Genomic DNA, 24,313 nt, shown 5'->3' with positions numbered 1-24,313 from the left:
AACATATAATACTAATTAGAAATAAAGGTGAATTTATTCAAGTCTAAGACTAAACATGATAAAATATTGCAAAGGATAGAAATTGATGAAGTACAAAGCGCAACGGACGCGAAACTTACCAATTCAATAGAGTGCACATACACCTAGAACTGGTCTATATTTCAGGAACTACAAAATAACGCAGCTCTGACGTCACGTAACAGTACACTATGCAACAACAACGTCTTACGACTAAAGAATGGATTATCTCAATGACAATAATCGATTACTCATCATCGAAGATCAACAAATATTTCAAGATAATTGGAATATTTTAACTAATGTTTGCACGGGCCTCGTGGCGCAATGGATAACGCGTCGGTCTACGGAACCGAAGATTGCAGGTTCGACTCCTGCCGAGGTCGTTACCACATCTTTTGTGGGAATTTTGAGCTTTTGTATTTGGATTGTTGGAGAATACTACTAGTGTTTTTGTTTCGATAAACCGAGAGAAATTGCTAAATGAAATGAAAAAGATTTTAAAAAAGTGTATGCACTACTGTATTTGATAGATTAATTTATGAGTTAAACGAATTTTATTATTTTAAATTGTCTAAAATAGTTTGAAATTAAGATTAATCCTTAATTAAGTAAATGCTTGTTGTTAACGATTCATTTATGATTTTTATTTTAATACAAATAATGGAGTAAAAATTTTAGTCATAAAAATGTTAAAAGATGGAATAAAATGATTGGTTTAATTCATGTTTAAATTTGCTTTTCTGAATATCAAAGAATGAAATCAAAAATTTTTTTTTTTTCATTTGAACAAAGTGATTTAAAAAAAAAACAAAAAATTGCTGGATAATTTCGAAATGAATAAAAAAACTTTTTATTTCAATGTTATTATTACTTTTATTATTATAAATTATTATTACTTTTGTTATTATTTATTATTACCTTTATTATTATAAAATAATGAAATCGATTTATTGAAGTACTTTTAAAAGATAAAGCAGTTTGATAGAAAAAATTTTTTAATTTAAAAAATTAGCATTGCATAGTTCTAAAAGATGTAGAAAGTAAAATAGAGGTATTTACCCTTTTTTTTTTTTTTCTTTTTTTGGAAGAAGAGAATAACAGGAAAGTATAAAGAGTGCAGAAGTAGTGATACATGAAATTTGGATGTTGAAGAGGGGGAAATTTTGATAACACATATATATTTGAATTCAGACGTAGATGCTTAATATTAATTAAATTCAGATTCGAGTACTAATATCATCTTCGACAGGTTAAGTCGGTGTTTATTGTTGCATTTTGAAATCTAACAGTACGATTATACCTTATCGATTTCTTGAAATGCCTTTATTTAATTCTCTTGTTATAAATATCTTCTTGCCTTCTGCATCTTACGATGCTGCCAACCCTAAATTTCCACTTTTATACTTTGTACAATTTCTTTATTTCTCTGAATGGTAATTCCTCTTTTCTGCACTTTTTTTCTTGTATTTCCTTTCGTACGTAATTTTAATGGTTGTGTTGCGAGAAGTATCATTGTTATAGTAATACTTTCCCGGAATTTCTCAATCGATCAATGTTTATGCCCGTTGTTATCATCTCTTAAGCTTTTTTTTTTTTTTTCTTTTTTTTGTGCAAAGTATCTTTTATTTGCCAATTTTCAGCTCAGTATTTTTTCTTCTTCTATTCACTTGCCTTTTTCACCTTCTTTGTAATACTTAGGTTTTTTTGAATGACCAGTCCACACTGGTATCTTTCGTTTCCGGATTGTTCGTTCATTTCAGGGGTCTTTTCGGGATTTGGTGTATTCACTCACTGTTTGTCTTGCAAAATAGAGAAAAGATTTTCAGCAATTTTAAATGTTTTTTTTTTCTTTCATTTGAATAATTTTGTAATTTTTTGTACTACAAACCAAGTTAATATGTGTGTCTGTAATCATAACATTTTATTTTATCTCTCTGTTGAAATGGCTTTTTAATCTTCTTTCTGGTTCTGCATTATGAAAGGTCATAGTTCAGTTAAAATTTCCTTAGAAACAGTTCGCTTGACTCTCCCTTCTGAAAATGATCGATTTACTTATCGGACTACAATTATGATATACAAATTTGTTGGGAATGTTATTGTTACTTTCGATCCTCACTTCTTTTAAAACTTTTCTCAAATTGGGTCTCATTGTTTCCCACTTTATAGGATAGTTGGACTTGATTAGTTAACTGGACAAGATGCTATATCTCTCCACTTTTATGATTTGCGGATTTCAAATGAAGAAGGAAACAGTTACCCTGAAATTCGGAATCTCCAAACTATAAAAGGTAAAGGACCAAACTTCCTTGAATTACAAATATATTTTTCATCTTGCAGAATCAGTGATACAATTTTTCCTACTTGCAGTCGGTGTCTCTATTGAACCTACAAATCACCATGTTCATTATTATCAGTATTTGAATAATTTGTTACCAATCTTGCCAGTGCATAAGGGTTTATCTTGTTGGTGACGGTTGGTGCACTGTAATACAACCATTCGTAAAAATTTTTCATTCACATTTTCGAAAAAAAAACTTTTGAATGTATGTTACTTGTATTCAATTTAATTTCTATTATAAAAACGATAAATAATTTTTTCTTTTTTTTTTTTTTTTTGACAAGATTTCACTTGGCTTTATGATAATAGATTCTGCTTCCCGTAATTTATGAGAATCCAATAGCATTTGATAATTTAATTAACAAAATAAAATATATCTATCACTGCTCTTTCTTTTCTGATAACACTGAATCTATTTTGATGACTTGTGTTTCACATACTGAAGGAAGCAATTAATTAATTAATTGTGCTAAGTAGTTATCTCAAAATATAGTTTATTAAATTTATCCCAATTTTCTATGTTTGTTTTAAATATAGCAACAAAATCTGTGTTATTTAGATTTAGAGATAAATAAAAGGACATGATAGCATAGTGGCTGATGTGACACGTTAGTTCGATCGTTTAGGAATCACGTGACATTGTCTACGACATGCGACATCTAATTCTCATATATTTGCAGTTTTTAAAACAAAATCTCATTGGAGCAAATATTGGAGAGAAGAGAGAGAGAGAGAGAGAGAGAAAGAGAGAAAGAATATGCAAAATTAAATATGAATGTTCACATGGTACCAATGTTATTTATGGTACCAATCATTTTTTTTTTCACTTTATTATTTGATGAATTTTGCAGGAATGTAATTTTTTGGCTGGAAATGCCGAATAGTACATTATGTCATTATATGCCACTAACTAATTAACTGACCAATAAATGCAAATAACAATTAGCAATAAAGCAAGCAGCAAATTCAATAAATTGATATAAGTGACTGATAAATTGATAAATTGATAATTTGTTGACAATAAATTGATAAATTGGTAAATTGATATAAATGATAAATGTAACTTTTTGTTTTTTCTGCATTTTCAGATGAGAACAAAATTTTTCTAAAAAAAAAAATTTATTCATTTTAAAATATTTTATTTCAATTTTAAAAGAAAAGAAAATGTTTCTTTATTTGCATGTTAGAAATAATTACTTCTTTCTCATAATTGATAGCTATTTTTAAAATAATTCAAAATGATAAATTGCCTTCTCTAATAATGTATTTACACATTTTGTTTGATTCTAATAACGATAATAAACAAACAATGTTCCAAAATTTTTTGATGACAAATCGCTGTTTATGAAAACAGAAAATGTCACATTGAATATTAATTGGATTTTTCTATTAGATTAATTTTTTTTTTTTTTTTATCCAAATTGCATACTGTGGGGAAATGCAAATGGTGAAATTTTGAAATATCCATGAAATTAAAAATATTTTATTAAAAAAAAAAAAAGTTAAGTAATGAATATAATAATACTACATAATATTACTAATTAAACTTGTTTAATTCAGTTCTAAATTAAAATAAACCTTAGTATTATGTTAGAAAAAAAAAAAAATTAAATTTTTATCATAACGATTTAATCAAATTATCAAAAAGAGCTGATGCAATAGTTCTTCTTTTGAAAATTTTGTTGACAAATGTAGTGAAATTTAAATGGGGGGTGATTCTTTCTCTACTTGTTCATATTTTATCATTATCATTATCATTATCAACATCATTATTATCATTAATGAATATGTAATACCTTATTCAACCACAAATGTTTAATTTTGACAGATTTTAACATCGGATTATCTAATTTCTTAAGTTTCTCTCTCTAAATTAGTCATTAATTAAATGGTAGCAAAAGTTTGATATTAAATGTTCAAATGAACTAAATTTTATCATCTCTTCTTTCTTTTTCATAAGAAAGGAGAGCTCGTTTTCCATCATAAATCAATGAATTCATTTTGTTGAATGATTTTAGGATATTTGAGAAAAGAGATAAAAAGGGAATGAAATTTTGTACAGAAATGACACTAACATTTATTATTTATTTTATTTTTAAATAATTGATTTTAAATGTTTTCAATGATTTTTGTTTTCAAAAAAATTTTCTTTTTTCTAAACAATTTTCTTATAACTTTTTTTTTTTTTTTTTTTTTTTTTTTTTACAATTTATCAATTAATGGAACTAATTATAGATTTGAAAATCATATGATTGTGAAAAAAAAAAAAATTAAAGCAAAAATTGAAATACTTCAATGGTTTTTCTTTCTTTTTATCTCCCTCTCTCTCTCTCTCTCTCTCTCTCTCTCTCCCTTAATTTCTCGACGTAAGTACAAAAAAAAAAAAAGAAATTATAAGAGAAAGAATTTAAATTTCTATCAACTTATTTAGACTCCTTTAAATATGATAATAAGATGCTAACTTCTTTTCCATTAAATTATTTCATATAGGAATAAAAATTTTTTCTTGATATATTAATATTATAAATTTTTATTGAAATTATACGCTTACAAAAATTAAACGCTTCACGTTTTAAGCGTAAGAATGAGAAGTGCTAATTAATTTTACAATTTTTAGAGTTATAAGTTAACTTTCAAAGAAATGTCAACAAACTTCTAATCGATATTTTACATTTGCTAATTGATAATTTTAATTGATATTTTCTAATTTATATTTTTTTTTAAATTTATTTCTATGAATGTCAGATTTATCATTATTTACATATTTATCATATGATAAGCCAATTGTTATTTTTTATTTTCTATGAATGCCAATATTTATCATATCAATTGATTTATATATGTACATATAATCATTTAAATTATGATAATTAAAAATTTGCTTAAAAAATTTTAAGTCTAATACATTTTACATGAGTATACTTATCTTATCATATCTCAAGCATATTAGCATGATAATTTTAATCAATTATAGACTAGAATATTTGATAATAGTATATTTCCTATGAATGTTAACAATTCTATCTTAAGAATAAATAATAAATTATTCTATTAATTAGCAAGGAATAGCTTTTTCTTCTTTTTTTTTTCTTCATTTAACTTTAATATTTAAGCACTAAAATTTGCAAATTCAAAAATTTGAAAAACATTTGTAATTCAATTTAGAACATTTATCATTCACTAAAATAATATAAAATATATATTATAGTAATTTATTATCACTTATATGATCGCAAAATTTGACCAAAAAGGAAACTTTGATCTGAACATATTATCACTTCAATGATTCACTATAATAATATGATTTACAATGATTTATTATCACTTAAATGATTACAAGTTTGCTCAGAAAAAGAAAAACTTTAATTTAAATATATTAATACTTTCTTATATTGCTATTTTATTTCAAGTTCTTCCATGATAATTCTATTGATAATTCCTTATCTAATGCTTTTGAATTTAAAACTGAATTCATTTAAAGCAGTAAGGAAAAATAAAATGTTTTACATTTATTTCAATTATTTAATCTCCTAAATATTCCCCCAAAATCTCTCAAATATTCCCCCAAAATCTCTCAAATATTTCCCCAAAATCCAAAATCTTTATCATTTCTAATCCAACATCTAATGATAATTTCATTCACTCTTATCACTGATTCAATGATGAATCTAAAATGTGCGATTGAAAAGTAGATTGAAAAATGTCACATATAATTGTCACTCATTGTGATATATTATTATTTAATAGATCAAGATTTCATGTTTTACTTTTATAACTTTTATATTTGAATATCTGCTTGAAATTTGAATATTTCAATGTTTTACTTTTAATTCTATATGATTTTTCTGATTATATTCGAAATGAAATTGAAAGAGTTAATTTAATTTATATTCTAAATAGACTACAGCAGCTGTGACATTAAGTAATAAACATTACTTTATATTTCATTTTGAACAATTTATAGCTTTATAAAATTAATGTAATGTTAATTATGAGTGATTGAAAATTTATCACATCATTGCTTCTCAACGGTGACAACATTGTCTGTCACCAGGAATGGTTGACACAATTGTCTCGATGAAAATTACTGTAAATTTTTTGTAAAATAGATATTTCAACAGAATTTCAAATCATCAACGTTTTATTACTTACAGAAAAAAGAAATCATACACTGAATTCTATCAACAAATGGACAAAAAAAAAAAAGAAATTTTATTTTTATTATTTGTCAAATTTTATTCCATCAAAATTTTGAAATTTTTGAAAAAAAAAAAAATAATGAAAATGAATGCTTTAACATTATTAATTCTACACTGATACAAAGTTAATTGTAAAATTTGAAATGAAAAATAAATGATGTAAAAATACAATTCAAATAATAAATAATTGTATAAACAATAAATTAAACATAAGTTATTGGATGAGTATTGCTACTACGATAAGCATAAATAGTTAGCGGTGTTTGACGATGAAATGCATCATCTGATTCTTTCATTATCATTCTGAAATATTTCAATATTTAAATGCAAATTTAATCATCAAAAAAAAAAAAAAAAAAATGAAATTAGATATAAGAAATTGAATTTGATATTTATTATCATCGAAAATTTATCGAAATTTTTGATCTAAAGATTAATGTTATATTCGTTTAACATTTTTTCTCTATTAATTTAACAGTTAATTAAAAATGATTTTTCTCATTAAAATAAATTTAGTACCGTTTTTGCTGATGCATTATCAGCGGACTATTCCACGACCTACTTGGTGCAGTACCATAACCACTTTCATGTCCATTGTCACCTGAATTACCCGAATTTCGAGATTTTTCATCATCTGTCAAACTGAAATTTTACATCCTTATCAGTAATAGTTAATTTAAATTAGTTAGTACAAAAAATTCAACAATATTTTCATAATTTTACATCTACAAAAGAATAAATAAAAAAAAAAAAAAAAAAGAGAAAAGAAAAAGTTTTTTCAATTTAAAAAATAAAAATATGATAATATAAATATGATAATATAAATATAACTTTGTAATTTTGCATTATAAATTCAATTAATTAACAATTTTATCTGCGATTAAATTTTAATGTACTTCAATAATTTATTAAAATATTATAAATTTTGCATTATAAATTTATAAAAAATCACTTTTTTATCATTTTTAATTATAAATAAGATGTATTTTTGATTTAATAAAATTTCATTAAATATAAAATACATTAATAATTTACACTTTCACTCAAATTTATACGTAAAATCATTGTTACATCACTTTTTTTTTTTTAATAAACTGATATATTATACCTCTTTTTGTGTCTATTTTTCAATATTAATTATTTCAACTTTAGCTTTTAAATTAAAATTTTTATTTTTTGAATCTGTTAGAAATAAAATAAAATAACTTCTAATAAAATTAACAGTTTTGATTTAGTTACAAATAAATCCGTTATATTTCAGAAAAAAAAAATATATATATATAATAAAAATTTATAGTATCTTTATGAATTAAAGAATGAAAAAGAAGCGAAATTTTTTTCACTGTCACATAATACTTAAAAAAAAAGATTTAAATATGAAAAAATTTTTACCGTTTCGGAGATGAAACAGGCATTACATCATGCTCTTCATGTTCCTTTTCCGCTGAATTTCCGGATGAGTCTAGACTAAGCGGAGAATGCTGAGATGGTGGTGGCGGTGGACGACATGTTGGTGGTGGCCTTCGCACTGATGTCAAACCACTAAGTAACTGAAAACTGATAATTAAAATAAATCGTAATTAAACTCAAAAAAAAAAAAGAAACCAAATTTTCAATTTTATTTAATTTAGAAAATTTTTGCTTCTCAAAATGATTTTTCGAACTATTCAAAACAGTAAAGAAAAAAGTTACTTAAAATAAGTAAAGAAAAAAAATTTTTGTAAAACAAATATAATTGAGGTCAAAAGTTCATACTTCTCGTCTTGATACATATGCTAGAGAGTTTTCCGAATGTTTTATACCATGTACGGAATTGAAAATTTCATTTCCCGGAATTTCTTCATATAATCTTCCAATGGTACTGTAACCGTCTGTTGATCCACGAAGCCGGAATACCGGTCCGGACTGAAGCGATGAATTTCTCATCGAATTTGTTGATAATTTATTTAAATGACACGGATAACTCCTACAAGAGAAAAAAAAAATCTCGATTAAAAAAGAATAATCGATAAAGCTTATCAAATTTAAATTAAACCAAAAAAAAAAAAAAAAAAAAAAGCTTAATCATCATTTAGTTGATGGTAGAGTGATTGAAAAAAAAAAAAATCTCAATTAAAAATGATAATCGATAAAATTTGTCAAATTTAAATTAAACCAAAAAAAAAAACTTAATTATCACTTAGTTAAAGCAAAATGATTGAAACTGTTAAACATCTAATATTCATTAAAAGGTTATTCTCATTATAATCGAAATGCATTAATAAAAGTTTAAATATTTCACATTCATAAATTAATCAATCGATTGATAAAATTGATCATTTAAAGGTTAACCTTAGCGAATTTGAAGTGACCCGAATAGCTTTATGCTTCATAAAATTATTCTCAGTGGACCCGTATAATAAATCACCATTTATCACTGAATTACTATCATGAATTGTTGTGGTATATGGCCAATCGCTGCTATTCAATATTATATCTGCCGAAAATTCCGTTTTTCGTTTCATTTTTGCTCGTCCATTTCGATTAAACCTAAAAAAAAAAAAAAAAAGAAAAATGAAAGTTAAATAATTGCTGTTTTCTTCATAATTATTAAAAAATATAATTAAACTTTAAAATTTTGATTATTTCTTTTAATAAAATTATCATTATAAACTAACTATTAATTCAATATTTTATTTTATTCATCCATTTTGAAAATTTATAATTCACCTAATTATTGATGCGAGAAAAAAATAGATCTAAAATATTTTTCAATTCTTTTTTTCATTTTTTTTTTTTTTTTTTTTGATAATAATCTTTTTCTCAAAACTAAAAGAGGAAGTAATAAAATTACTCCAAATAATGAATGAAATGAATTGATAAGGAAAAAAAAAATCGATTTATCATTTTGTTTTCTTAAATATATAAAAATTAAACAAAACATAGTTTTAAATTTAAATCGACATTTTTAGGATAGAATTTAATGGTAAACGAGAAAAGTAACCATTTTTAAATTTATGAATTAACTACTTTTTCAATATTTTATAAATTGCAAAATAAAATGCATTTTCATCATGCAGCACGAATATTTAATGTTACATGCATGTTGCATGCAAGAATTTTTCAATAACAACAATTTGAACTCATTCAAATAAGCTAATTACAAAATAAAATGTATGCATATGAGTTACTTAATAAAGAGTACTTGAATTTGTTTCCTCTAAATGAGTAATTAATTAGGAAATGATCTAAAATTGGGAAAGATAGATCAAATTATTGAATAGGTTAATAGTGAAATATTTCACAAAATTTTTTTGATGAATGCTATCAAAAAAATAATATTAAAACTGCTAAAATAAATTAGCTCAGATATATTTTATTCTAATTATTGTAATGTTACACAGATCAAAGGTCATCTTATTAATGCTAAACAGATCAAAGGTCATGCTATTAGAGCTACACAGATCAGAGATCATCTTATTAAAAGCAAACCAAAATAAAATCATTTCCAAAAAAAAAAAAAGAAAAAAATTCGATATGCTTCTGAATGTAAATTGTTAGCAAATTTGATTGCTCAAACATTTTAGTATGAATTTGTAATGTCACAACGAAATTAATTGAATAGCAAAAAAAAGAAAACTGTGCTTTAAAAATGAAAATGAAATAAGATGCGAAAATGCATGCCAGACATTTCCGCTTCTTTCTGCATTTGGCATATTTTCAATTGCATTTTTTGGCTGGAATATCTTTTTAGATTGACTTATTTATTGATTATTTAAATGATAATTACATATTTATGAAAGGCAAATTTAGTAACAATTACTTTTCAATAATTTAAATGGCAATTACTTCATTTTCAATACATTTTTAAAAAAAAAAAATTCTTTGAAATTTTACGAAAGTTGAAATTGTTTGAAAAATTTTGTATTTTTTTAATTCTTCTTCAATATATTTTTAATTTTTTGTTTTTTTAAAAAAAAAACAAAATGTTAAATCATTTATTAATTTTTTTTTTTTTTTTTTGTTTTTTGATAAGTGATAACATTAATGTATGATAGATAAAATTATACTGATAAGTGACTAATATTTATATTATATTACAGTTTGGGAGAATTGGTGACATTGGATGATGATAAATAAACCATCTCTCTTCTCGATGATACACATCATTCATCATTGTCCATAAATCAAGAAAGCATATGGATCAGTATCGGGTAAAATATATATGGGCAAACCCAAATAACAACAACAACAACAACAACAACAACAAACAATAACAATAAAAATAGCAGAAGCACGCAAATATGATTTATTGATATGGTAAATAGATGGTAATAAGAATTGACTACCTAATCACTTCTCATTAATTAGCCAAAATTTGATAATTAGCAAATATAAATTAAGACAAGTGATAAATTAAAGCTAAAATAGCACATCAACGATGCTTGTAATAGAATTAAAAAATAAGAAATGGATAATTTTTATTTGCTTACACAATTTTAATTAACTTTTATATTTATTGTTAAATCATTCTTTTATGTAAATAATTTTTCATAATTGTCTTTTTTTCTTTTTTTACATAAATTCGTCTAAAAAATTTTTGTTTTTTTTTTTTTTTTTTTTTGTTTTTGTAAATTTTTATACATTTTTAACTCTAATCAATTCTACTATTTATTATTAAATAATTTTTCATAATTGTCCTTTTTTTCTTTCCTTTTTTTTTTGTTGTTTTTGGTGAAAATTCTTATAAAAAAAATTTTTTGGTAATTAATTTTAAATAAATTTTACAAATAATAAAAAAAAATTGAAATAATTTGATAAAATTTAATCAAACCTTCGTATTCGAATGCAAATAATAATAACTAATAAGGCAGCAGAAATTAGCACACCGGATGCAAATAAGGCATATAAGAGATAATTTGATAAATTTGAAAATATCAGTGACACTTCACTTTGTGTTTGTATTTTTTCATTAGCATCACATTGTTGAATCTAAAAATTAGTAATTGAAAAATTTTTTAGTTTTTTATCTTTTGGTTATATTTTAAATTTAATTCATTTTATTCTTATTATTCAAATGTTTAAATTCAAAAAAAAAAAAAAAAACTAGATTTTTTTTCTTATATTTTTATATTTCTTTTATTAATATTTTATTTAATCTACTTCACTTTTATCATTTAATTTCTAAATTTAAAAAAAAAAAAAAATTTATCAAATTCTTGTCATTCAAATTTTCAAATTTGAGAAAAAACTAAGTTTTTTTTTTTGTCATTTTACACATTATTTTACTTAATTCATTTCCTATTTTTGTCATTTAAATTTAATAGTTTAAAAAGTTTTTTAAAAAAAAAAAACTAAATTTTTATCACTCAAATTTCTAATTTCGAAAAAAATAATTTTTTACAATATTTTTATATTTTTTTTTTTTATTATTTTATTAAATTTATTATTTTCAATATGCAACATTTATTTTGCAACTATTATACAACAATTTTCATTTAATACTTTTTTTTTTTCATTAACTTTATTATCTAATATTTTTACATAGCAAATTAGTTTAAAAAAATAATAATAATAATATGCAGATGTTAATTTACATATACATATTTAATTCTAATCATTTTTTTCTTCAATTTTTTTTTTTTTTAAAAATAACATATGCCCATTTCTTTTTTTTTTTTTTAATAATTTTTTCTAAGCCTACTAATTCCATTTTTTCTTTTTTATACAATTTCTAAGATTTTTTCTTTTTCTTTTTGATTAATCATAAAAAAAAAACATTGAAAATATTTAAAGAATAAGAAAGAAATGCTTTTTACTTTATATATTATTCAATAATAAATATTACAAATGTAATTTTTAATTATTCATACTCTTATAATAAAATGAATTTTTAACAATTTTATTAATGAAAAATTTTAATGTTTACTAATTTAAACAACAATAAATTCATTATACCAAATTATTTATGTTCGATATTTGATAGTTTACAAACAAACAAAAAAAAAAAACTTTGATAACTTTTTGGTAATTTAATAAGTTTTAAAAAAAAAAAAAAAAAAAGTTGAAAAAAACCTGTGTAAATTCATCAGTAACAAATTCATCAGAAAGCAAATGCCATATCAATGACGGATCCGGCGGTGATGGAATATCAAATTCCGGTGGCGGTGATATGCATTCACATTCCATCACAAAATAATAATAGTAAACATTCCTCTATCGCTGCAATAACTTTATCAATTAATTAAAATTTAATTAATTAGATGATAAATGCAAATATACGATAATTGCATAGTAAATATATAAATTTAAAAAAAATATAATTATATGAAAAATCTGTTATAATTTTAATTTAAAAAAAAAAAGTTAATTCAATTATTTTATTCCAAAAATAAAGAAACAAGAAAAAATGGAAATGTAAAAATAAATTATTCAATAAAATCAAATTTATTTTCTTTCTTTGATTTAATTCAAAATTTGATATCATTTATTTAGTGTAAACAAATTTCTTCTAAAATTTTACAAAAATTTTCATCAATTCAAAATTTTTTTATTATTTGACTTTTTTAAGAATGTTATTTAGAATTACGCATTAAATATTTCATTCACATTCTACCACTATAAAATTTATATTATAGAAATTTAGAATTTTTTTTCTAAAATTTAGTTTTTAAAAAAAAAAAAAAAATTAAACGACTAAATTGATGACCAAATTAGCTTAGCTTTTATTAGCAATATGCGCTTTAATCGAATTTCAATTAGCATTTTTAGTATTTCTTTTTTACATTTTCTTTTTTTTTTTTTTTTTTGTTTAACTTTTACATTAATTAATAAAAAAAAGTTTAATTTCACAAAAAAATTTTTTTGTGAAAAAAAAAAAAAAGAAAATTGTCAATCGTTTAATTTGGTTTATTAAAATAGTGAAAAGTTAGCCAAAATAGGCGACAAATAGACAAGCAAATTTCGATGAGTAATTTCAACGGAAGAGAAAAAGTATTATTAATAGCGATCCAAGGGTTAAACAATTTTGTGATTGGGACAGCCAAGCTAATAGGACTGGGCTAATGAACCGTTTTCAGTGAAGACAGAATTGGCTTGGCTAAGATTTCGGAAATGGTGAAGGAGAGAGAGAGAGAGAGAGAGGGAAAGGGAACGAAAGAGAGAGAGAGAGAGAAGTACGGAGAATGAAATGAAGAAAGAAATGAAAATCGGATTGTAATTTAATCAGTGATAATTTTGTTTGATGTTTAGGCTTGCTCCAAAGATTAGCCTTATCATCATTTTCTATATTTATTTTTCTCTTTCATCCAAATAGATTTAATAGATAAATCAAATTTAAAAAAAAATTAAGCTAACAATTTTAAGCTTAGAAACATTGTTAATTTAACATTCTAAAATATTTTTTTTTTCATAAAATTTCAAAATTAAAACTAAAAAATGTTTTTTTTTCTTTTCATTGCTAAAGAATTGAGAAAAAAAAAAGTAGCATAAAAACTTTTATTTAAAAAAAAAAAAAAAACAAAGAAAGAATATGCAAAATGCTTCATTAGCTAAATATTTATACTAATTTGCTAAAATTTCAAAACATTCACATTTATTTGTTTAAAATTTAATTAATATGATAATAGCTTATTTATACTTTAAATATTTTTTTTTTTTTATTACTTAATGATTAGCATTGCTCAATTTACAAATTGTAATCTCATCCTAAAATGATTAATGTTGGGTTGACAAATGACATAAATGACGTAAGCTTTGCTAAGTTTTGCTAAGCTTAACAGAAAATAAATAAAATTTATCATTTGCTAACAGCCTTACTAAAATTTTATTTATTTTTTTTTTTTTTGCATAAATATCAAAATGAAAAATATGAAAAGAGTAAAAATTTATTCGTTAGTTACTATTTATGTAGAGCTATCTAGCAAAAGAGTATCAATTTTTCCCGGTGAATCATTTGGGAATTCAATTTGAAATGGAATTTTTCTCTTTTTTTTTTTTTTTAAATAAATCATTTATGGTATTTCAAGCAAACCTAAATGCATGCAGATGCATGCATTAGCAATTTGTATCATTTAGCATTCTTTTTTTTTTTTTTTTTTTTAAAAAAAAAAAAAAACATTGTTATTTATTATTAGATTTGAATAGAATTATTTAACGGAAAATTTTTAAGATACAAAAATTAGTTTGCAAAACTAATTTGATATAAAATAAAAAATTTAAGATACAATAGTTAGTTTGTAAAAATTAATTTGATATAAAATAAAATAATTAATTTGATATAAAATAAATTATAAAATAAAAATGAAGATGAATCATTTTTTTTTTTTTGGTATTTTTGAGAATTTAACTTTAAAATTATACTAACTCAGATTTATACTAATTTAAAATAATATTAAAGATAGAATTAACTATTTATACTTATTAGTTATATATTATTTGATTTATTGAAATGTTAGATTAAGCAGTTAATAATTCCAAAATTCTGTATTACTTAAATTTAACATAGTAATTGAATTTGGATTAATGATTTACATAAGAATTCTAACAAATCAGCGTTAATGAAGGCGCAAAATGTGTAAACTATTCAATTAACTTTTAGCAACTGAATTCATCAATCATTTATCATTTGAAATTTGTTTTTTTTTTTTCCCTACCATTTTTGAATTATATATTTATTTTGCATAATAAACAAATTTGACACTTAAAAAAAAAATCACTTCACGATTTATCAAATATTTATATCAAAAGTATCTTCGTCAATTTGAAATTTACAAAAAAAGAAAATTTCATTTGAATTTATTGCTAAAGTTTATTTGAGAAATAATCTTTTACACTAATATATGAAACTTTCAATGGATATATTTTAGTTATCAAATTTAAATATGCTTAGAAAAAAAAAACAAATAATTGAAATTTGAAAATTTTAAATTTAAAAGTCTTGAAAAAAAAAAAAAAAAAACATAAACGAATTAAAGAATGAAAACTATAAAATTGTGCTTTATACAATTAAAAATGGTAATTGATAAAAAAGAACGAACGAACAAACAATTTCGAATCATTTTTGTGTAATAGTAGAAAAGGAATTTTTGTGATAATAAATGAAATAATTAATTGGTAAAGAAATTTCATTGTGACAAATGATACGGAAGTTGGGCGCAATTGTCAGAACTAATTTTGTCAATTTTAACTGTTTTATTTTATTTTTTAAGAAATGATAAAATTTTTGCTAGTTAATTTACTCATCAATACTTTTGTAATAAAAAAATTTACCTAACTTACAATACTTTTCTAAAGTAAACTTGTTAAAATTGACGCTACATTAGCATATTTTTATTAATTTTATATTTTACATAATTTAATAATTAAATCAGTGCAACACTTAAAAATATTTATGATATCTATGCTAAAGCTTTTAAGAAGATAAGTATCATGAAATAATCAGCTATTATCAGTTCTTATCAATTGTTAGCAATGCAAAATTTTCCTTTCATTTTTGCTTATCGCAAATTGTGTTACATTCAAATTTAGAAAAAAATTTAAAAATTAGAAAGACAATTGATAAAAATGAATGAATTAAATGAGACAAAGAAAAAAGAAATTAAAAAAATTTTTTGTTGAATGAAAAAAAAAGAAAAAAGATCAAAACGATATCTGTCATAAAATGCTTAATAAGTATTTTAATCAAGTAGTAAAAGTATAAATGCAAAGATTATCGATACTTATCGTCAAAAATACATTTTATTTTATTTTGTTTTTTGGTTAGAACAATTTAAATGGAAGATTTCGTTTCCTTTTTTTTTGCTATCAGAATGAAAAAGTAAGTAAGAAAAATGAGAAAAAGTATGAAATATTTTTACAAACAGAAGTAATTTAATAAAATAAAATTCTGCTTAATTGGTAATACTGATTTGATAAATAGCTATTTTTGTAAATTCATTCTATCTAATCAGTAATTTGCAAAATATTTCATAGAATAATTCAAAGAAAGAGAAAAAAAATGGTAAAAATATTTCAAATTTTTTGAAGCCAGCTGATTCAGCAGCAAATTTAATAAATTGAAAATTTTCAAAATAAGAAATTCTAATTCACAAAAAAAAAAAGAAAGCGAAATTTAAATAATTATATCGTATTATCTCATAATCGCAATTAAATTATTAGCTTAGCTAATATTTGATAAGAGAAAATAAAGGTAAAAAAAAAAAAAAAAAAACAAAAAAAATTTGGCCGGAAAAGAAAAATGCCAAGATGAGGCATAACCTGAATAACACTTCCGGAACCGGAAGTGTTATTCAGGTTATGTAAGCAAACACATCAAGACAATTTTCAAGAGCACTAATTCATTTGTTAAACATCTGTCATAAGATTATTCTTTCCCTCATTACAACGAGTGACATGCTAGTGTCTCAAGTAGACTAGGCAGAAGTGCTTTGTCCAAAAATGGTACTTCAAATCTTTCAGTACCATTTCAGTTCAATTTCTTTAAAATATGGACGAATTTCGATTTCATTAGCATTCGTTTGCTAGCATTTATCTTACTAAATAAATTTTATCAAAATTAAAAATAGAATTATTAGGAAAAAAAAATTATTACAAAAAATTTAAAAATCTGAAAGAAATTTTTCCAATCACTGCTACTATGCGAGAAAAAAAAGTAACTAACAATATTTTAAAAATTATAAATATTTTATCTTTTTAAGATTTTTGTCATTTCTTTCATTCACAAATGGATTTTTGAAAATTTTTTGGATGTAAAATTGATAAAAAAAAAAAAAAGAAAAAAAGGTGTGTAAAAATTATTTTACACTTATTTAGAATTTCAAACACTCAAAAAATATTTTTTTGCACAATTCTTTCTTAACAATTCCCAAGAGTTTTTCTTTTTTCTTTTTGAAAATTGTATCTTAATTGAAAGGTTGTTGAAGTAATAATGGTTGTGAATTCAATAAAAAGAAAAAAAAAAAAAAAGTTTGAACAAAAGAGAAAAACTGAAAGAATTTGATTCGTTTAAAAAAAGGATTGCAAGTTAAATTATTAGCCATAAATCTTGGCCTAGTTTAGGCTCTTTATTGTCATCTATGCTTTTCAAAAGAAAAAATTTTCGTTTTCTAATGAAGAATTTATGAAGAAAGCATAGTGGAGCTAACATTTGTCATCATTTCTTTGTTAAAATCTTTTTGAAAAAAAAAAAAAAAAAAATTCAAAAATGAAATTAGAACAAATTTTTGCTAGTACTTAAACATTTTAGTATGTATGAAAATAATTATTTGTAAAAATAAATGTCATTTCAGTGTTAAATTTTATTTGCTCATTTTTGACACAAAATTACTTTATAATTTTATGGTATATTTTGAAATTTGATTATATGAAAATTATAAATGATAAATAAATTTGAACCATTTTAAACATTTTGATGAATTTCTTTCAAAAAGTTTATTTGTGATTTGTTTAATATTAAATTAATTAAGTGATTAGAAAAGATCACAGATTGTTATCTTTTCTATTATTAATTGTCATGAAAATCAAAAAGTATCATATCACATTATTGAAATTATCATATATCACACAAAATATCAATTTATATATTTCATTGTTAATTTTTCAAAATGTTTCTTCAAAAATGTTAGATATTTCAAAATATTATAATAAATAGCAAATCGAGAATGAATAAGAATTATTTTGGTATTGTAACAATAATTATTTATGAGAAGTAAGCTTTATCATTCTCAAAGAATAGTAAACTATGATATGAAATATGTAAATAATAGTGGTAATTATTGGTTAATTAGTATGATTTGTTAATTATTTCAATTTAATAATTAAAAATGATATATAAACTAAGTGATTATTTATCATAGAAAAATTGATAATTGATTTAGATGAATAAATTCTATGTCATTTTACTATAACTGTAATTGTGTAAATAAGCTAGTAAGATAGTAAATAAGCTAATATTCGTGGAAAATTTATATCTATGAGAAATTAGATCATATAATAAATACTGAGTAAACAAATAAATGAATAAATTTAGTAAAATTTAAGTACCATTGTCAAAATTTATTAAATGAAACAATTTTGAAATTTAATATTATTAAAAGAGTAAAAGTAATAATAAATTATTATTATTGTTATTATTCTGAACAATAAGAATATCAATTTACAATGATACACTTGGATTCTCTTCAAATATCAATCAATCAATCAATCAATTCGATCACAAATGATGCTTTAAGCGCATAGAATGCGGTGAAATAGCGCTCCGTCAGGTAAATCAGCTAAAATACACAAACAATAGGAAAGAGATAGAATAATTCCAGGAGAACAGGTGAGCAATTAATTAGGAATTAGTCAAATCTTAAAAAGGATAATCTGTTTTAGTTAAGCAGTAAGTATGCATTGAATAGAAGATGAAATAATAAAAATAATAAAAATTTATAATAAAAATTAAAATAGAGCAGAAATTAAAAAAAAAAAAAAAAAAATTTAATTGAATAGTTTGAAATAAACTATAGCATTGAATTTAGTTTAAATATAGGATTGGGAATTGAACTGAATACAATAAAGTAATGCGAAATAGAATTATAAAACAGAATAAATCCTTAATGAAATCTAATTTAACTAAATTCTTAATAAAATCTAGTTTAATTATACTAGTTTAAAATACAAAACTGTGCTAATTTTATATCCAATTTAATTTTTTTTTTTCTGTCTTTAAAATAATTATCAATGATAACTACAACTATACATTGAATTTTAGTTTAATTTACGGTAATGAAAAGAAATTCTGTGAAAAATAAACTGAAAATAGCATTCAGACAAGGAATAAAGCAAAAAAAAAAAAAAAAAAAATGCTAATTTATATGAATGAATAACTGCAAAATATATTGAAAATTAGCAAATTTGCATAAACAATCAGTAAGAATCGAAGATGCACACATTTTCAAATTATTGTTTTTTCAAAAAAAAAAAAAAATTGCAGCAAATGTTAGGAATATGAATTATATTCTCTCGACAAATAGTCCTCTTAATAATAAAAAAATAATAATTATAATCTAATATCATTTTAATAATTTTCAAGTGGTAATAAATGGAAAAGATTTTTGTCAAACAAAATAACAAGAAATAATCTTAATCCGGTTATAATACAAAAAAAAAAAAAAGAAAGAAAGGATTATCAAATATTACTTCTAGCAGTTCAAAGGTCATATGTCATTCATTTTCTTTCTTATTATGAAAAAAAAAGAATGATTATATGATGATGGAAAGCAAATAAGCTGCATAAAAAAAAAATAATATTTCATGATAATATTGTGTTCGATTATAATCTTTCCTGATATTAGCACTCATCAAATGCAATGAACCATAAATAAAAAATTGACGAGAAAAAAAAAAAAAAAAGAAAATAATACATTCACAATAAAAAAAAAAAAGATAGAAGAGAATGATTAAAAGAGACACCGTCTGAATATGACACTCATCTAATTATCATAAAAACAGAAGAAGACCAATTATAGTTCATTAAAAGGTCACTTATAACTGTTCATAAATATGCTAACATGAATAAATTATTTTCATTTCTATCTTTTCCTTGAATATATAATTTCTGCAAATGTATATTATGTTCAATTCATAAACTAAACAAACAAATTTTCCTGAACAATACAAAAAAAAAAAAAAAAAAAAATTTCTTAAAATAAGCAATACTAAAGTTGAAGTTAAATAAATGACTATGAATAGAGTTTTTCTCATCATATATTACTAATTCAGAGTTACCCAAATATCTTCTTGGGTAGATTATGGTAGATATGGTAGATATAAATTGCCTATCTTAAAAGAGAGAAATAAATGAACAAATATTTCTCTCTTAATAATAAGATATATGTTTGTAACATAAATAATAATATTTCTAACTCGACCAAATTGAGAATACTTTTGATCATAGTCAATTTAAAACTGACATATCTTATATTCTACTTTGTACTGAAAGATTTATTACTTTGTAATAATGATACGATGACATTCAGTATTATCCATTAACTGAAAAAGGATGATTGAAGGTAATATGATACAGTGATTTGCTATTGGATGTTTATTTATTTGTCTATTGCTGATTGATTTAAATCTAATTTCAGTTCATTTCACATTAATTGCACTCATTGAGGATAATTTTATTATAATTAACATTGTGATTAATTTTTAAAAAAAAATAAAAAAGAAAAACTTTCATCGCTTTAAATATTTACATTTTAAACTGAAAAAAAAAAAAATGAACTGTTATGACGATAATGATTATACATAACAATAAATAAACAAAATATTAATAATAATTATGATAACAATGATAAGATATAAGCAACAATTGTGTTAGTAAAATTAAAAGTAGCAAATAGCTGCAGCATTAGTGATAAGAATAATCATAAAATGAGCAATACAAAAGTTAAACTTAAATAATGACTATGAATAGAGTTTTTTTTTTCATCATATATTATTAATTCAGAGTTCCCCAAATATCTTCTTGGGTAGATTATGGTAGATATGGTAGATATGAATTGCCTACCTTAAAAGATAGAAACAAATGAACAAATATTTCTCTCTTAACAATAAGATAAATAAATAAACATAAATAATAATATTTCTAACACGATCAAATTGAGAATACTTTTGATCATAGTCAATTTAAAACTGACATATATAATAATTATTTAAAATTATCATCTGAGAAGCCTGAAAAGAAATTATGATACAATGATTATACTGGTCTATCACTATGATATTAAAGTGATATATCTTTTATTAACAGAAAATAATATTTGTGATAATAACAACATATGAACAACAATTGTAATAGTAAAGTCAAAATAATAACTATGATAAGAAAAACTTATAAAATGCAATTATTTAAATTCATCATTTGAGAAATTCATCTTGAAAGAAATTGTGATACAATGATTATACTGGTCTATCACTATGATATTAAAGTGATATATCTTTTATTAACAGAAAATAATATTTGTGATAATAACAACATATGAACAACAATTGTAATAGTAAAGTCAAAATAATAACTATGATAAGAAAAATTAAATACATATTAATGTAAAATATAACTATATAAGAAAAACTTATAAAATGCAATTATTTAAATTCATCATTTGAGAAATTCATCTTGAAAGAAATTGTGATACAATGATTATACTGGTCTATCACTATGATATCTTTTATTATTCTTTACGAACTCTAAAAAGTAGTAATTTACTTTGCTGACCTTCTCATAAACCAATTTTCAACTGAAATTTCACACTAAATAATAGTTAAGAAGCGAATAGTAATATGCATAAAATTATGCCATATGGTATAACAGAGAAAGGGTAAATCATACGATAGTGTCAAAAATAATTAAAGGATAAATTAGCCCCATCTCATCCTTTCCCTCTCTTTTCTTTCTTTTATTGTCCTCTTTTAAAAGTGCTAGAAATTCCTTTATGATAATTCTAACTTTTAATAGAGTTAAAAATTTTGATTGCTGCAAAAGATAATTGCTAGCATTTAAATATCAAAAAAAAAAGTGGAAGAAAGAAATGAAAAGAGCAATCAAAAATTTTCAGACATAATTTTTGAAATTTAATAAATTATCAAAAAAATTCAAAAAAAAAAAAAAAAAAGAAAAAAGAAAAAATCACATTTTTTAAAATTTGAAATAATTAAATTATCAAAGAATGGAAAATTTCTTGACAATATTTTGAAAATTTTAATAAACAATTAACAAGCAAAAAATTTTAACTCTTCTAAATCTTGATAATATTATCAAATGTTATCTATCTATTTATCATTTTACAAAGAGAGGGAGAGAGAGAGAGAGAGAGAGAGAGAAAGAGAGAGGAAAAAATAAGAAAAAAGGAGAACATTTGAATAGATATGAATGGTTTGTCGTTAACAAGTCTGTAATTATTTGTTACCCCGAAAGTAGTAGAAAGGTACAAATCCGATCAGGTGGTTGTTCTACGCAACAGGTGTAGGGTACTTATTACTTCGCAAAATTCTCATCAATAGCAACAAAGTTATGGTGTAAATAGGCAATAAAAATTCATCCAAAAAAAAAGAAAAAAAAAAGAAAACACTTTTCATTCTATTTTTTTTTTTTTTTTTCTCCATCTTTATTCTTAAAAAATGTAACCATCTATGATAATTTAAATTTTGCTACAGTTAATGAGAAAATTATTTTTTGCTAAAAAGTTATTTTGTATGAATAAAGTAAAAGAGAATATAATAAAATTATAAAATTAGTTCATATTAGCATAATGTTTACTATAAGATAAAAAGTAAACAATATCCAACAATAATATAAATTGGTCAATTTTTAAGTCTTTAATCATTTCTAAATTTAAAATTTTTTGTCAACTTATGCATGTATTATAAGTAATCGACAAAAAAAGAAATAAAAGTAAATTGATAAGCAAAGTATTATAAAATAAATTTATATTTTTTTTCTAAAAAATTTTTTCTTTTTTAAATTTTATTGCTATTTTGCAATATTATCCATCAATAATGATTTAAGGATTATTAGTATTATTTGTTATAAGTATACCTAAGTATATGATAGACTAATATTTACTTATTAACTCTTACTTGCACTTACTACTATCAAAGTATATGCTAGCTTTAGATAGTATCTATTTAATTTAGAGCTATCTAGCTTAAAACTACTTCTTAATGCAAACGAAATTACTGTAATTGGTTGAAAAGTGTGATTGATTAAGGTGTGACATAATTACATATGAATGTGTATGTATGTATGTGTGTATGTGTGTGTGTGTGTATGTGTGTATGTATGTGTGTATGTGTGTGTGTATGTGTGTATGTGTATGTCATGAATTTGTTTACTCAAATAACATTATTATCATTAGCTTTTAAGGTTGTTAGCATTTTTGGTTTTTTTATTATTTACTTTACTCCTACCATTATGTCCTATGCAATGTTAAATATTACAAATTATTTACACTTATTTTTATTTTTTGAGTTTCAAATTGAAATTATTTTTTTTGAATTTTTTTTTTTTGAATTATTTTTTTTGAATTTTTTTTTGAATTATTTTTTGAATTTCAAATTGAAATTTAATTTGCTTATCATAAAAATTCAATTTTAACAAACTTGAAAAATGTTTGATTTATTGATAGAATTATTGAAGAAAAAGAATTATTAATCGTTCATCATTTTAAATTCCAATTTGATATTTATTCTACTTAAATAAATAAATAATATTTTTACCTTAGCTAAATGATTGATTCACCGAAACAAACAGATAAATTGAATGGAATAAAATTAATGCATACTTTACTAATATAAAATTTATTACATTCTTAAAGTCTATCATCTATTTTGCTTCTATTTCAAAAATTATTTTCATCCATTTTTTTTTTCCTTTTTTCTTTGACCTTTAATTAATTTTAAAAAATTGATTCCTTTTGAATAAAAAATACTTTTCATTATTTTTGTTTCACTTTTTTCAAAAAAACAAAAAATAAATAAATAAATTCATTATATTTTCACAGCAAACTTTTTTAAAAATATAGTTAAAATTTTAAAGTTGAAAATAATTTATTGCAAAAATTAAAATTAAAAAAAAAAACATAAATAAATTAATATAATAGAATTAAAAGAAATTAGCAGATAAATTATTTTCTTATTATTATTAATAAGCATTGAAAAAAAATGCATAACAAAGAAAGTATTATAGTAGGCGCTTTTGTTCGTTATGAATTATTTTATGAAGCGCTTTTGG

At 22.1% G+C, this 24,313-nt stretch overlaps 2 protein-coding genes, 1 non-coding gene and 1 further gene across 4 annotated transcripts; 3 read left to right on the top strand and 1 right to left on the bottom strand.

Moving 5' to 3' along the window:
- Nucleotides 1-331: 331 nt before the first annotated feature.
- On the top strand, nt 332-404 carry Bm14587. The gene has a single exon. It is a non-coding gene; the product is annotated as a tRNA-Arg (tRNA).
- A 6,357-nt stretch (nt 405-6,761) lies between these two features.
- On the bottom strand, nt 6,762-12,726 carry Bm9755 (Uncharacterized protein; the record flags this gene model as incomplete). The annotated part of the gene is made up of 7 exons (XM_043081221.1): nt 6,762-6,861; nt 7,078-7,200; nt 7,951-8,108; nt 8,314-8,524; nt 8,890-9,087; nt 11,372-11,529; nt 12,613-12,726. The coding sequence occupies 7 exons, from the start codon at nt 12,724-12,726 to the stop codon at nt 6,762-6,764; spliced, it is 1,062 nt and encodes a 353-aa protein (XP_042937155.1).
- Nucleotides 12,727-16,786: 4,060 nt separating this feature from the next.
- On the top strand, nt 16,787-16,838 carry Bm15933. Its single transcript, XR_006228039.1, has one exon. The product of XR_006228039.1 is annotated as a pre-microRNA Bm15933 (primary transcript).
- A 6,470-nt stretch (nt 16,839-23,308) lies between these two features.
- Nucleotides 23,309-23,449, top strand: Bm824 (Uncharacterized protein; the record flags this gene model as incomplete). The annotated part of the gene is made up of 1 exon (XM_043081220.1): nt 23,309-23,449. A coding segment is annotated over one exon (141 nt), but the record flags the coding sequence as incomplete, so codon positions are not given.
- Between the last annotated feature and the right edge of the window lie 864 nt (nt 23,450-24,313).

The sequence above is a fragment of the Brugia malayi genome (genome assembly GCF_000002995.4).
Source record: "Brugia malayi strain FR3 genome assembly, contig: Bm_v4_Chr4_scaffold_001, whole genome shotgun sequence".
Taxonomy (NCBI): Eukaryota; Metazoa; Nematoda; class Chromadorea; order Rhabditida; family Onchocercidae; genus Brugia; species Brugia malayi.
Note: the sequence above shows the minus strand (reverse complement) of the source record. Positions and strands in the feature narration are given on the sequence as shown.